At 43.8% G+C, this 15,394-nt stretch overlaps 1 protein-coding gene across 1 annotated transcript in view; it reads left to right on the plus strand.

Annotated features, from left to right (window-relative positions):
• LOC122934008 (serine palmitoyltransferase 3-like) overlaps positions 1–15,394 on the plus strand; it is a 110,716-nt gene that overhangs the window by 31,825 nt on the left and 63,497 nt on the right. The window contains exons 4-7 of the mRNA XM_044289134.1: positions 5,959–6,107; positions 7,125–7,249; positions 9,583–9,676; positions 14,330–14,435. Of these exons, the coding sequence (XP_044145069.1) occupies positions 5,959–6,107; positions 7,125–7,249; positions 9,583–9,676; positions 14,330–14,435 (474 nt within the window). The remainder of the gene's footprint in view (positions 1–5,958; positions 6,108–7,124; positions 7,250–9,582; positions 9,677–14,329; positions 14,436–15,394) is intronic.

Genomic DNA, 15,394 nt, shown 5'->3' on the forward strand with positions numbered 1-15,394 from the left:
GTGGGAGGCGTATCGTCATCGTCCTGCCTTTCCCCCCAGCCACGCACCAGTGATGGACCCGAGCTGCGTTGGGTGCCACCCCGCTGTGACCATGCTTCATCCTCATCCTCCTCCACCTCCTCCTCATCCTCGTCCTCCTCGTCCTCCAGTAGTGGGCCCTGGCTGGCCACATTTGTACCTGGCCTCTGCTGTTGCCAAAAACCTCCCTCTGAGTCACTTCGAAGAGACTGGCCTGAAAGTGCTAAAAATGACCCCTCTTCCTCCTCCTCCTCCTCCTCCTGGGCCACCTCCTCTTCCATCATCGCCCTAAGTGTTTTCTCAAGGAGACATAGAAGTGGTATTGTAACGCTGATAACGGTGTCATCGCCACTGGCCATGTTGGTGGAGTACTCGAAACAGCGCAACAGGGCACACAGGTCTCGCATGGAGGCCCAGTCATTGGTGGTGAAGTGGTGCTGTTCTGTAGTGCGACTGACCCGTGCGTGCTGCAGCTGAAACTCCACTATGGCCTGCTGCTGCTCGCACAGTCTGTCCAGCATGTGCAAGGTGGAGTTCCACCTGGTGGGCACGTCGCATATGAGGCGGTGAGCGGGAAGGCCGAAGTTACGCTGTAGCGCAGACAGGCGAGCAGCAGCAGGATGTGAACGCCGGAAGCGCGAACAGACGGCCCGCACTTTATGCAGCAGCTCTGACATGTCGGGGTAGTTGTGAATGAACTTCTGCACCACCAAATTCAGCACATGCGCCAAGCAAGGGATGTGCGTCAAATTGGCTAGTCCCAGAGCTGCAACGAGATTTCGCCCATTATCACACACCACCAGGCCGGGCTTGAGGCTCACCGGCAGCAACCACTCGTCGGTCTGTTGTTCAATACCCCGCCACAACTCCTGTGCGGTGTGGGGCCTGTCCCCCAAACATATGAGTTTCAGAATGGCCTGCTGACGTTTACCCCGGGCTGTGCTGAAGTTGGTGGTGAAGGTGTGTGGCTGACTGGATGAGCAGGTGGAAGAAGAGGAGGAGGAAGCCGAGAAGGAGGAGGTGGCAACAGGAGGCAAAGAATGTTGCCCTGCGATCCTTGGCGGCGGAAGGACGTGCGCCAAACAGCTCTCCGCCTGGGGCCCAGCTGCCACTACATTTACCCAGTGTGCAGTTAGGGAGATATAGCGTCCCTGGCCGTGCTTACTGGTCCACGTATCTGTGGTTAGGTGGACCTTGCCACAGATGGCGTTGCGCAGTGCACACTTGATTTTATCGGATACTTGGTTGTGCAGGGAAGGCACGGCTCTCTTGGAGAAGTAGTGCCGGCTGGGAACAACATACTGTGGGACAGCAAGCGACATGAGCTGTTTGAAGCTGTCTGTGTCCACCAGCCTAAATGACAGCATTTCATAGGCCAGTAGTTTAGAAATGCTGGCATTCAGGGCCAGGGATCGAGGGTGGCTAGGTGGGAATTTACGCTTTCTATCAAATGTTTGTGAGATGGAGAGCTGAACGCTGGCGTGTGACATGGTTGAGACGCTTGGTGACGGAGGTGGTGGTGGTGGTGTTGGTGGTACATCCCCTGTTTGCTGGGCGGCAGGTGCCAACGTTCCTCCAGAGGCGGAGGAAGAGGCCGAGGCGGCAGCAGCAGAATAGGCCGAGGCGGCAGCAGCAGAAGAGGTAGCAGGGGGAGCCTGAGTGACTTTCTTGGTTTTAAGGTGTTTACTCCACTGCAGTTTATGCTTTGCATGCAGGTGCCTGGTCATGCAGGTTGTGCTCAGGTTCAGAACGTTAATGCCTCGCTTCAGGCTCTGATGGCACAGCGTGCAAACCATTTGGGTCTTGTCGTCAGCACATTGTTTGAAGAAGTGCCATGCCAGGGAACTCCTTGAAGCTGCCTTTGGGGTGCTCGGTCCCAGATGGCGGCGGTCAGTAGCAGGCGGAGTCTCTTGGCGGCGGGTGTTCTGCTTTTGCCCACTGCTCCCTCTTTTGCTACGCTGTTGGCTCGGTCTCACCACTGCCTCTTCCTCCGAACTGTGAAAGTCAGTGGCACGACCTTCATTCCATGTGGGGTCTAGGACCTCATCGTCCCCTGCATCGTCTTCCACCCAGTCTTGATCCCTGACCTCCTGTTCAGTCTGCACACTGCAGAAAGACGCAGCAGTTGGCACCTGTGTTTCGTCATCATCAGAGACATGCTGAGGTGGTATTCCCATGTCCTCATCATCAGGAAACATAAGTGGTTGTGCGTCAGTGCATTCTATGTCTTTCACCGCTGGGGAAGGGCTAGGTGGATGCCCTTGGGAAACCCTGCCAGCGGAGTCTTCAAACAGCATAAGAGACTGCTGCATAACTTGAGGCTGAGACAGTTTCCCTGGTATGCATGGGGGTGATGTGACAGACTGATGGGGTTGGTTTTCAGGCGCCATCTGTGCGCTTTCTGCAGAAGACTGGGTGGGAGATAATGTGAACGTGCTGGATCCACTGTCGGCCACCCAATTGACTAATGCCTGTACCTGCTCAGGCCTTACCATCCTTAGAACGGCATTGGGCCCCACCATATATCGCTGTAAATTCTGGCGGCTACTGGGACCTGAGGTAGTTGGTACACTAGGACGTGTGGATGTGGCAGAACGGCCACGTCCTCTCCCAGCACCAGAGGGTCCACTAACACCACCACGACCATGTCCACGTCCGCGTCCCTTACTAGATGTTTTTCTCATTGTTATGGTTCACCACAACAACAAATATATTATTTGGCCCAATGTATTGTATTCAAATTCAGCGGGATATAAATTTGAGGCCTAGTATTTAGGCGCTGGGTGACCGGTATGGATTTAGTGACAGAATTAGACTTGGAAATGCACAGAAGCGTGTGTGTGTGAAGTTATTCTGAATGACCCAATGTGCACCTTGAATATTATATACCCTTTTAGGGATAGATTTCAAATAGCTCTGATATAGCAGAAACCACTAAATTATGAAATTGTTAAATTGGGAATTGTATTTAAACCCAGAACAAAAAATGTGCTTTGACGGACACTAAATAACTTTCCCAGCCACAACAGGACAGCGTTAACGAGAGATTTAGCAGGATATAAATTTGAGGCCTAGTATTTAGGCGCTGGGTGACAGGTATGGGTTTAGTGACAGAATTAGACTTGGAAATACACAGTAGCGGGTGTGTGTGAAGTTATTCTGAATGACCCAATGTGCACCTTGAATATTATATACCCTTTTAGGGATAGATTTCAAATAGCTCTGATATAGCAGAAACCACTAAATTATGAAATTGCTAAATTGGGAATTGTATTTCAACCCAGAACAAAAAATGTGCTTTGACGGACACTAAATAACTTTCCCAGCCACAACAGGACAGCGTTAACGAGAGATTTAGCAGGATATAAATTTGAGGCCTAGTATTTAGGCGCTGGGTGACAGGTATGGGTTTAGTGACAGAATTAGACTTGGAAATACACAGTAGCGGGTGTGTGTGAAGTTATTCTGAATGACCCAATGTGCACCTTGAATATTATATACCCTTTTAGGGATAGATTTCAAATAGCTCTGATATAGCAGAAACCACTAAATTATGAAATTGTTAAATTGGGAATTGTATTTAAACCCAGAACAAAAAATGTGCTTTGACGGACACTAAATAACTTTCCCAGCCACAACAGGACAGCGTTAACGAGAGATTTAGCAGGATATAAATTTGAGGCCTAGTATTTAGGCGCTGGGTGACAGGTATGGGTTTAGTGACAGAATTAGACTTGGAAATACACAGTAGCGGGTGTGTGTGAAGTTATTCTGAATGACCCAATGTGCACCTTGAATATTATATACCCTTTTAGGGATAGATTTCAAATAGCTCTGATATAGCAGAAACCACTAAATTATGAAATTGCTAAATTGGGAATTGTATTTCAACCCAGAACAAAAAATGTGCTTTGACGGACACTAAATAACTTTCCCAGCCACAACAGGACAGCGTTAACGAGAGATTTAGCAGGATATAAATTTGAGGCCTAGTATTTAGGCGCTGGGTGACAGGTATGGGTTTAGTGACAGAATTAGACTTGGAAATACACAGTAGCGGGTGTGTGTGAAGTTATTCTGAATGACCCAATGTGCACCTTGAATATTATATACCCTTTTAGGGATAGATTTCAAATAGCTCTGATATAGCAGAAACCACTAAATTATGAAATTGTTAAATTGGGAATTGTATTTAAACCCAGAACAAAAAATGTGCTTTGACGGACACTAAATAACTTTCCCAGCCACAACAGGACAGCGTTAACGAGAGATTTAGCAGGATATAAATTTGAGGCCTAGTATTTAGGCGCTGGGTGACAGGTATGGGTTTAGTGACAGAATTAGACTTGGAAATACACAGTAGCGGGTGTGTGTGAAGTTATTCTGAATGACCCAATGTGCACCTTGAATATTATATACCCTTTTAGGGATAGATTTCAAATAGCTCTGATATAGCAGAAACCACTAAATTATGAAATTGTTAAATTGGGAATTGTATTTAAACCCAGAACAAAAAATGTGCTTTGACGGACACTAAATAACTTTCCCAGCCACAACAGGACAGCGGTAACGAGAGATTTAGCGGGATATAAATTTGAGGCCTAGTATTTAGGCGCTGGGTGACCGGTATGGATTTAGTGACAGAATTAGACTGGGATATGGCCAAAAAATAACCACACTATTGCTGGTTAAATGCACTTGGTGACGGGCGCAGCTTGCCCCTGATTTAGTATATGGCCAAAAAATGAACAGACTATTGCTGGTTAAATGCACTTGGTGTCACAGCTTGACGCACCACACTACTGAGGGTTAAATGCACTTGGTGACGGGCGCAGCTTGCCCCTGATGTAGTATATGGCCAAAAAATGAACAGACTATTGCTGGTTAAATGCACTTGGTGTGACAGCTTCACCCTGATGTAGGCTTTAGCCAAAAAACAACCACACCATTGAGGGTTAAATGCACTTGGTGACAGGCGCAGCTTGCCCCTGATTTAGTATATGGCCAAAAAAATGAACAGACTATTGCTGGTTAAATGCACTTGGTGTGACAGCTTCACCCTGATGTAGGCTTTAGCCAAAAAACAACCACACCATTGAGGGTTAAATGCACTTGGTCGCAGCTTGGATGCACTTGGTCGCAGCACCGCACAAGACACAAAATGGCCGCCGATCACCCCAGAAAAAAGTGACTGACAAACGGTCTGGGCAGCCTAAAAACAGTGAGTGAGCATTTGAATTTCAGCAGCTCAATGATGCACAGCTGCAGATCGATCGATTAATCAAGTGAAGTCCTTTGGAGGAGTTAATCTGCCTAATCTCGCCCTACTGTCGCATCCGCAACCTCTCCCTACGCTAATCAGAGCAGAGTGACGGGCGGCGCTATGTGACTCCAGCTTAAATAGAGGCTGGGTCACATGGTGCTCTGGCCAATCACAGCCATGCCAATAGTAGGCATGGCTGTGACGGCCTCTTGGGGCAAGTAGTATGACGCTTGTTGATTGGCTGCTTTGCAGCCTTTCAAAAAGCGCCAAGAAAGCGTCACAAAAGCGCCAAGAAAGCGACGAACACCGAACCCGAACCCGGACTTTTACGAAAATGTCCGGGTTCGGGTCCGTGTCACGGACACCCCAAAATTCGGTACGAACCCGAACTATACAGTTCGAGTTCGCTCATCCCTATTTATCTGTTTATACCTGACTGTCACATGGAGAGCTGCCAGTAGGGCACAATCCACCAGACATTGTATTTGATTAGGTTGAGGGGTGCATCTACTTACCTTAAACTCTTAACTTGAGTGCTAGGACTGACAGCCAGCTTCTCTTCTATAATGCACATCTGAGACAAAAGTGACCATGCCATAGCATGCAAATTCAATGTGGCAATCCTTGCCTGCGTATTGCAGCTTGTTATACGAATTAAAGGTTTGGTTTTATTATAGGTACACCGGAAAAGTCATTAAGGATGTGATAAATATGGGATCATACAACTATCTGGGTTTTGCAGAAAATAATGAAGAGTCACTGGAAACAGTGAAGAATGTACTAGAGAGATATGGCGTTGGAGTGTGCAGTACCATACATGAACTTGGTAAGAAGAATGACCATCAGTCTTAATGGTCCTGAAATTACCATACAAATACCTGGCAGTGTGGGGGACATTGACATGTGATATCACTTATTTTTTTCTGTGGGCTGCTCTATTCCCCCGATGTGCCCACTGTTCTGGTTTCCCGATCTATATGTAAATCCATATAATTGGTACAGGGAGACGGACGGTTTTCTCAAAGGGGCGTCTCCTTATCCCTGGCTGTGAGCTGGCCAAGCACAGCGTAGTGTGTCACATCCAGGGAGAAGGGGAGCTTGTTTTCCCCTCTTTGGCTGTGATGCTCTCCTCTGCGATTGGACAGCTCAAAGCCATGGAGGAGGAGACGCCCCCTAATGTCAGAACCGGTGAAAGGTCCTCTTTAAAAATGCTTGATAATTGCAGGCTCTTGGGGTATTTTCTATTTTGAATGTGCAGCAGACATTTAGGCCCTAATTTATCAAGACCAGAGTGTGCTACGCCGGTCTTGTTAGGGCCTGTGTCCTGCCGGAGGAGTCATTTAAATTATGAGAAGGAGCAGGTATCATCATAAATGAATTGCGTCCTCTGGCAGTCCATGCGCTAGTCTGAAATCTATGGCAGCTGAGAGCTTACAAAGATTTCAGTCATTATTTACACCTGTTTCTGGGGTAAATAATGATGAATGTGCCAGAGCCAATGGCCCCATCTACATCTTTCTTTTGGGAGGAGCAGTGTAAACATGCCAGTTATAACAAAAAAAGTTACAATGGCAATGAAAGTCTCAAAACTAGGGTTTTCAGACCAAAAAAGGCTTAGGTGGGAATGATAAATTCCATCTATAGTTTTAGTAATAGAGAAAAAGCAAAATAGGTGGATAAGAAGATGCCTGCTACAAAATGCTGCAATTTGCCCCCTTGTGGGCTCATACACGCAGCTAAGCCACACGAAGAAGTCCTGTATTTGTACCACAGCATGGTGACCCTGCACGATAAATGATACATTATCTTACCTTTTTGTTAAATAATTTCCATTCTTTCTTAGGACAAATGGATAAACTACAAGAGCTAGAAGATTTGGTTGCAAAGTTCCTCAAAGTAGAAGCAGCAATGGTTTTCAGTATGGGTTTTGCCACAAATTCAACAAACATTCCAGCTCTGGTTGGAAAGGTTGGAAAATTCTGATCATATATTAACATGTCCATTACTAACAGCATAAAGTATCCAGATTGTTATGTAACACTAAAAAAGTAATGCATGCACTACAGCTAAAGACAATAAAAATCTTGCTAAGCCACCTTAGGCACTTACCACATGATCATTCCAGTATTTATCATTGTGTCTAAGGCTAGACAATCACAAGATTTCCAACCGTCATAAGATAGTCACAGTGTCCCATGATATTCCCATTGCCTTTGCACAAACAAGAGTCACAGTGGAGCCCTAGCCTTCATTTTAAAGACAGGCATAGACCAGGGCTGTGAGAGTCAGTATGCCAAGCTTCCCTCTCCTGCATTGACTCCTCTATTTTTTGCACTGAGACTTGGACTTCATGCACCCAAAACTGACTCAGACTCCACAACTCTGACTCTATAGCCCTGCTAATTATCGCATATAATATAATTAAATTTTCCAAACTTTCCTAAGTTCCTAAGAACATAAATATTCAACAAGATATACATGTAACAAATTAATGATACAAATTTAATTTATTTTGAAGCTGAAGTTGGAGTTGGTAAATTTTCACCATCTCCAACTCTGTCCAAAATTGACTCTGATTCAACAACCCTGGCATCGAAATGAAATCCAGACAATTTACCAAACATTGGGCAAAAGCTGAAGACCATACAGTCGTGGCCAAAAGTTTTGAGAATGGCACAAATATTAGTTTTCACAAAGTTTGCTGCTAACCTGCTTTTAGATCTTTGTTTCAGTTGTTTCTGTGATGTAGTGAAATATAATTTCACGCTCTTCATACGTTTCAAATGCTTTTATTGACAATTACATTACATTTATGCAAAAGAGTCAGTATTTGCAGTGTTGGCCCTTCTTTTTCAGGACCTCTGCAATCAACTTCTGGGCCAATTCCTGACTGATAGCAACCCATTCTTTCATAATCACTTCTTGGAGTTTGTCAGAATTAGTGGGTTTTTGTTTGTCCACCTGCCTCTTGAGGATTGACCACAAGTTCTCAATGGGATTAAGATCTGGGGAGTTTCCCGGCCATGGACCCAAAATGTCAACATTTTGGTCCCCCATCCACTTAGTTATCACTTTTGCCTTATGGCACGGTGCTCCATCGTGCTGGAAAATGCATTGTTCTTCACTAAACTGTTGTTGGATTGTTGGAAGAAGTTGCTGTTGGAGGGTGTTTTGGTACCTTTTTTTTCATGGCTGTGTTTTTGGGCAAAATTGTGAGTGAGCCCACTCCCTTGGATGAGAAGCAGCCCCACACATGAATGGTCTCAGGATACTTTACTGTTGGCATGACACAGGACTGATGGTAGCACTCACCTTTTCTTCTCCAGACAAGCCTTTTTCCTGATGCCCCAAACAATCGGAAAGAGGCTTCATCGGAGAATATGACATTGCCCCAGTCCTCAGCAGTCGATTCACCATATTTTCTGCAGAAGATCAATCTGTCCCTGATTTTTTTTTGGAGAGAAGTGGCTTCTTTGCTGCCCTTCTTGACACCAGGCCATCTTCCAAAAGTCTTCGCCTCACTGTGTGTGCAGATGCGCTCACACCTGCCTGCTGCCATTCCTGAGCAAGCTCTGCACTGGTGGCACTCCGATCCCGCAGATGAATCCTCTTTAGGAGATGATCCTAGCACTTGCTGCACTTTCTTGGACGCCCTGAAGCCTTCTTAACAAGAATTGAACCTCTTTTCTTGAAGTTCTTGATGATCCTATAGATTGTTGATTGAGGTGCAATCTTAGTAGCCACAATATCCTTGCCTGTAAAGCCATTTTTATGCAACGCAGTGATGGCTGCACGTGTTTCTTTGCAGGTCACCATGGTTAACAATGGAAGAACAATGATTTCAAACATCACCCTCCTTTTAACAGGTCAAGTCTGCCATTTTAACCCAATCAGCCTGACATAATGATCTCCAGCCTTGTGCTCGTCAACATTCTCACCTGAGTTAACAAGACGATTACTGAAATGATCTCAGCAGGTCTTTTAATGACAGCAATGAAATGCAGTGGAAAGGTTTTTTTTGGGGATTAAGTTAATTTTCATGGCAAAGAAGGACTATGCAATTCATCTGATCACTCTTCATAACATTCTGGAGTATATGCAAAATGCTATTATAAAATCTTAAACATCAACTTTTCTCATTTCCAATATTTATGTAATTCTCAAAACTTTTGGCCACGACTGTACATGGTTTAGTCTCCCTTGTATGTTTCTATGTTCCTAGAGTTTTATGGTAATCTTGTTCAAGTGTCTTACTTAACATAATCTCATCTATTTTGGTATATATGTATATATATTTACAGGGCTGTCTTATCCTTAGTGATGAATTAAACCACACTTCTCTGATTCTTGGGGCAAGACTCTCTGGAGCTACCATTCGAGTATTTCAACACAACAGTAAGTGTCATTGAAGGACAGAGAAGAGAGCTCAGAGCTGTAACTTCTGTACAGTGCCGAGTGATCCGCACTGAGTCTTCTTGGTGAGTACCTTTTCGTATGGTGGACCTCTGCACTGTATACTAGTTACCATGTATCAGATGTGCTTGTTACAATTTTTGGTCTAAAGCACTAACTAAATTAATAAGAGTCAAAGCCATGAGGGAATGTATCACTGATTCTCATAAAACCCAATGCGTTTTCTTCATTGAGTGGATTGTACAGTATGAAATCAGAGGAAAATCATTTGCAGCCAATCCCCGAGGAGCCGATGCAGAGGATGAGGGAGATATTGACCCTGATGAGATGTTGTATAGTTTGGTGCAGTGGAAAGGTTATTTAAAGACTCAGGACAGAAGTTAAAGTATAACAGTTTCTCTTTACTCAGTGCAAAAGATAACTTGTAATACATCCAGCAGTAGTTGGTACAAAGTGCAAGTTCGCTGACCAGATGATAAGGTATGGTGGCTTGATAAGTGGCAGTTAATGGCACCTCGGATGTTCTATCTTGCTGATGACTATCTCTTGAACTTCAGTTTAACAACTATAAACTGGCACTTGTGGATATAGGTGTCCACTGTATAATGCAGGCTTTGAGCTGGTCTGGCTTGGATGTTATTTAGGTAATTGGTGTCTGAACTGTCTTTGACCCAGACATATGTAAAGGCACTTGAACAATTTTTCCAATTAGTCTGATAGACGACTGTTTGCCTTATTTGAACATATATCTATTGTTCCTGATAAAACTAAACTTTTAATATAACATAATAATAAATCTTTGACCATTACATTATTTCTGTTAAAACTATCAGTTGTGTCGCCTCATTACTGGTCAGTTTATACATCAGCACAATTATGTTTGGTGCTATAATTGTAGTTGGAGACTGGTAGCCGCGCGCTGGCTCCAGATTTCTCTCCTTAAACTGCACCCTGTCTGCCACATAGAGTTAATTATTGATTCTTTCTAATATAAGGCGTCACCTCTGCTCTAAAATATCCCTAAAACACTGGCCCGCGGCATGTTTCGCCAGCAACTATGGCATCTTCAGGGAATCGGGCAGTGAGATTTGGATGGGCGTGGCACGGATCTTTTATAGTCTCCTATTATGACATCATCATTAGCCTATTGCATCCAGCGACATGGCTTGTGTATATGTATTATTTCTTATTCCCACTGTCATTGGGGCTAACGTACCTGTTCCTCCTCCCATAACTAACACCTCTTTATTGTCGATGCTGTCCCTATTCTCGTGTTACTTACACCAAATCCTGCGCAGGTTTATAAACTGAATAGCTCTTATTCCAATGCAGTGTCTGCGCATGCTCCGGGACATAGAGTTTTAATTCTAACCTTAACGACACCGCGCATGCTCCAGGACTTAGAGTTTCGGCTTTTTCACTTTTTTATTCCTGCACCTGTCTGGGGACTTAATCCCCCAACCAATTCTGTTGTAATACCATACAGGATAGATCTAATTGACATTAACTGGAACTTCTCACTACTATAAAAAAATTATATTATAATCGCACCAATGATTCTATTTACATGATTTTAACTATACATGATTGCATCAATTGGGCTATCCAATACATGATCATGTGAACCAATTAATTTACAAATTCATATATGTTTCATTACTTTTTAATGCTTCATGATTTTATGAACGAATACAACTTATTTTTATACTCCAATTCATGATTAATATTATAAATTATTATTAACCAATCATGTATTTATAAATCCCTCACTGTCACCCTATATTTACAATCATGTTTCCTAATTCATCTAGGACATTTTAATTTAATTTAATTATTTACAATCATGTTCAAATTTCTGTCATCCTTCACTTGCAGCAGGTCACTCTGCTGACTGAAAACGCTGTAGCTGTTTAGGTTTCCTGGTGTTCTTGTAGTCCTTCTCTAGAGTGATGGTCTCACAAGAGAATGGCTTCCTTTGCTGGACCTTTGGCGTAAGAGCAACCAGACATGTCTCCTTCCTCCTCACTGTCATACAGTAGCTAGAATTCCCCCTCCTGGCAGGAAACTTGATCAGCCCACTCCAACTAAGAGGGGAAGAACAGGGTGGTTTGCCCAGTCCTTGCCAACCATACCTCTTCATAGTTGGAGTACATACATTAACAATATAATACATAACACAAAATTTGAGATACCTCGGGTCTGGGGTACAGCACATACTGTATATACAGAGAAATCAGCAGCAAAACCAAGAAATAGTATCCAGGAAGGTGAAGGGTGTAAATGCAGACAAACATCTTGGTCCATCACTGCCTTTATCATACTGAATAGCAACTAGGGTTTATTATGGTACTGTACATTAGTGAAGATGAATTACAACTCCATAGTTGTGAACAGTCCCAAATTTGCAGTGACTGTCCCAAATTCGAGCTATCTTGGATTGAAAATGATTATGGCTTCTGCAAGCACCACCCATAAATGGCAGACTCGCCTGGATTGCGAGCATTCCCAAAGGCAGGGTATATTTGTCCTGAAGAATGCAACTCAGTTATGAATATGTTCAAAGTCATTCTCATTCAGTACTGATACTGTTGGGGCTGTATTTAAAAATTAGCTAGATTAAACAACACTATGTCAGGCTGAACATTTACCTGTGGGCAGTATTGGACTGGGCTGCCTAGGGCCCACTAGTAAAATTTATTTTGGGGGCCCAGCAATATGCTACCAGATGATTGAATATGGGGGTCCCTGCAGAAACTTTGAGAAGGTAGGTCCTGGGGAGAAGAGGACACTGACTAGCTTTCCTCTATACCTAGAAGTCATCTCAGCTCTGATTGGGTCTATACTAATAAACTGGGAAGTTTCTTTAATAATCTATCAAGTTTTTATATGAACATAGGCTGGTGGTGCTGTACATTGAATATATGTATGTAGTGCAGTAAGTCTACTGTGCCACTTGTGCAGGGGGTAAGAGACTAGGGGCCCACCTTGCTCAGTGGCCCACCGAGGGATTCACTTGTACCCCTGTGGGCCAGTCCGAGTCTGCCTGTGGGCATCTGATTGTATTAAGAGTCAAAACCCTTTTACACTGACAAATTGTGCAGGCAATTATCATTATATATTAGTATAGGTTACATGCATCAATAACCTCTGTTTTTTGGGGATGAGTGAAATTATGATTTTGGTGTCACCATGAAGGGTGCGTTATACGAGTCGTTCATTGGGTTATTGGCAATACCTTTACACAGTGCAATTATTGGGAAAGAACATTCCTAGAAATGCTCAGCCTGTGAAAAAGGAGAGTTTAGTGTTGAGTCCTATTCACGTCTAATGAGGTACTATTGATGGACACTAGTGTTAGTACTGTGATTACCATATTGTTTAGTACTATAGTATAAAAATATTGTTCCCCTAAACCTGCTTTCCTAAATAAATTGAAGCATTTTGCCCAAATCAGGTTATGATAGGGGTTGATGGTACAACCAGTCTTTTCTTATATTGCTGATTAAAACAGGTGAGAAAAAAATATTTAAATAATGATGAAAGAAAAAAGTGGTAATGATGAAAGAAAATAGCCTGGCAGAGCTGTATTGTGACTTCCCAAACAGTGGTCCCGAAATTAGTTATGGGGATAAGAAAAGAAACCAATAGAAGTGGCTCCGAATATACACACAGGGGACAGCTGAGCAGGCTTGGACCACACACATTCAAAACAGAAAGCGCCTAACGCCCCTCTCACTGGGCTACACTGCCTCCATGAATGTATCGCAAAGCACTAAGGGAGAGACAGACGGCTACAAACGGCTACTTATAAACCACTTCCTAATAGAAGTGGTTACTGGCGCCTCCCTCCACATAGCGTGAATACAGCGGCTGAGGGAGGATGTACTGCCTGTCTGGGAGCGCTGATATTTGCTACTAAACTATGTTGCAAGTTGGGGCGGGTCTTATGGTGTAAATATCCAAGACTTCGGCGTGCACTTTGCGGCTAAAATAGTGCCGGAAGTGCTGCCATAATACAGATGGCGAGCGCGATGTCGCTTTGAATGAATACAGCGCTATCCGAGAATGTCCCTTAATATTTAGGCTCCCAATGAGACATGATTTACATAATGAAACGTGTTGAGCCAAATCATTAGATGGAAAGCTAGCCACCAATTAGGACTTGCAACATAGTTTAGTAGCAAATATCGGAGTGGAGGCATTTTGTAGCCGTCTGTCTCTCCCTTAGTGCTTTGCTATACATTCACGGAGACAGTGTAGCCCAGTGAGAGGGGCATACGGTGCTCTCTGCTTTGAATGTGTGTGGCTCAAGCCTGCTCAGATGTCCCCTGTGGCGTATTATTGGAGCCACTACGGTTTCTTTTGTTATCCCCATAACTAATTTGGGGACCACTGTTTGGGGACTCACAATACAGCTCTGCCAGGCTATTTTGACCACTTTTTTCTTTCACCATTATATTTTTTTGCCTGTTTTAATCAGCAATATAAGAATAAAGACTTTTTTGTTTTCATTTTAAGTGTTGACACTACCTGTGATAAAGTTGATATAGCAACGCAAACCTATTGAGTATTCAATACTGTGAACTACAACCACTTTTTGTCTATTTTCAAATTGTATGTTTTTTATACTTTAAGATATGCAGAACCTGGAAAAATTATTGCGGGATGCAGTAGTGAGAGGTCAGCCACGTACTCACAGAGCCTGGAAGAAAATTCTCATTATTGTTGAAGGAGTATATAGGTAATTAACGTTGTGGTGACTCATAATTATGGTGGTTGCTTGTGTTAGGCTACTTTCACACTTGCGTTTGATCGGATCCGTTCTGAACGGATCCGATCATATTAATGCAGACGGAGGCTCCGTTCAGTACGGATCCGTCTGCATTAATAACTTAGAAAAATTTCTAAGTGCGAAAGTAGCATGAGCGGATCCGTTCAGACTTTCAATGTAAAGTCAATGGGGGACGGATCCGCTTGAAGATTGAGCCATATGGTGTCATCTTCAAGCGGATCCGTTCCCGTTGACTTACATTGTAAGTCTGGACGGATCCGCACGCCTCCGCACAGCCAGGCGGACAGCTGAACGCTGCAAGCAGCGTTCAGCTGTCCGCCTGGCCGTGCAAAGGCGAGCGGAGCGGAGGCTGAACGCCGCCAGACTGATGCAGTCTGAGCAGATCCGCATCCATTCAGACTGCATCAGGGCTGGACGGAAGCGTTCTGCTCCGCTCGTGAGCTCCTTCAAACGGAGCTCACGAGCGGACAGCAGAACGCTAGTGTGAAAGTAGCCTTATACGGTATTTGCCTGCATAAAAGTTTAAAACATTCTAGGGGGAAAATGTCAAAGGCTGTATGCCAGACTTCTTGCATCTAAAAGTTGTTTGCAAGTGGCAACAAAAATTTGTAACTTTTCTTAAATTTTATACCTATCTTAGGGTGGGGCTTAGCAAGAGAACGTGTGATCTCTGTGGCTCGCGAGATCATCTATTATTTATGCTAGAGACAGTTTTCGTACTGTAGTTAGCAGATAGTATATATTATAGTGTACTGTATCCATTATGTAGTGAATATATGTAGGACACGATATAATTTTAGGGCCATTATTTTTTTTTTTAAATTGACCTTTTTTTAAAGGGTTGTTGTCACTAGAAATACAGAAATTAAACTGGCTGATATTAGCGATGTGCTAATGTCAGCTGAACC

The sequence above is a fragment of the Bufo gargarizans genome, chromosome 4, assembly GCF_014858855.1.
Source record: "Bufo gargarizans isolate SCDJY-AF-19 chromosome 4, ASM1485885v1, whole genome shotgun sequence".
In the NCBI taxonomy this organism is placed as follows: Eukaryota; Metazoa; Chordata; class Amphibia; order Anura; family Bufonidae; genus Bufo; species Bufo gargarizans.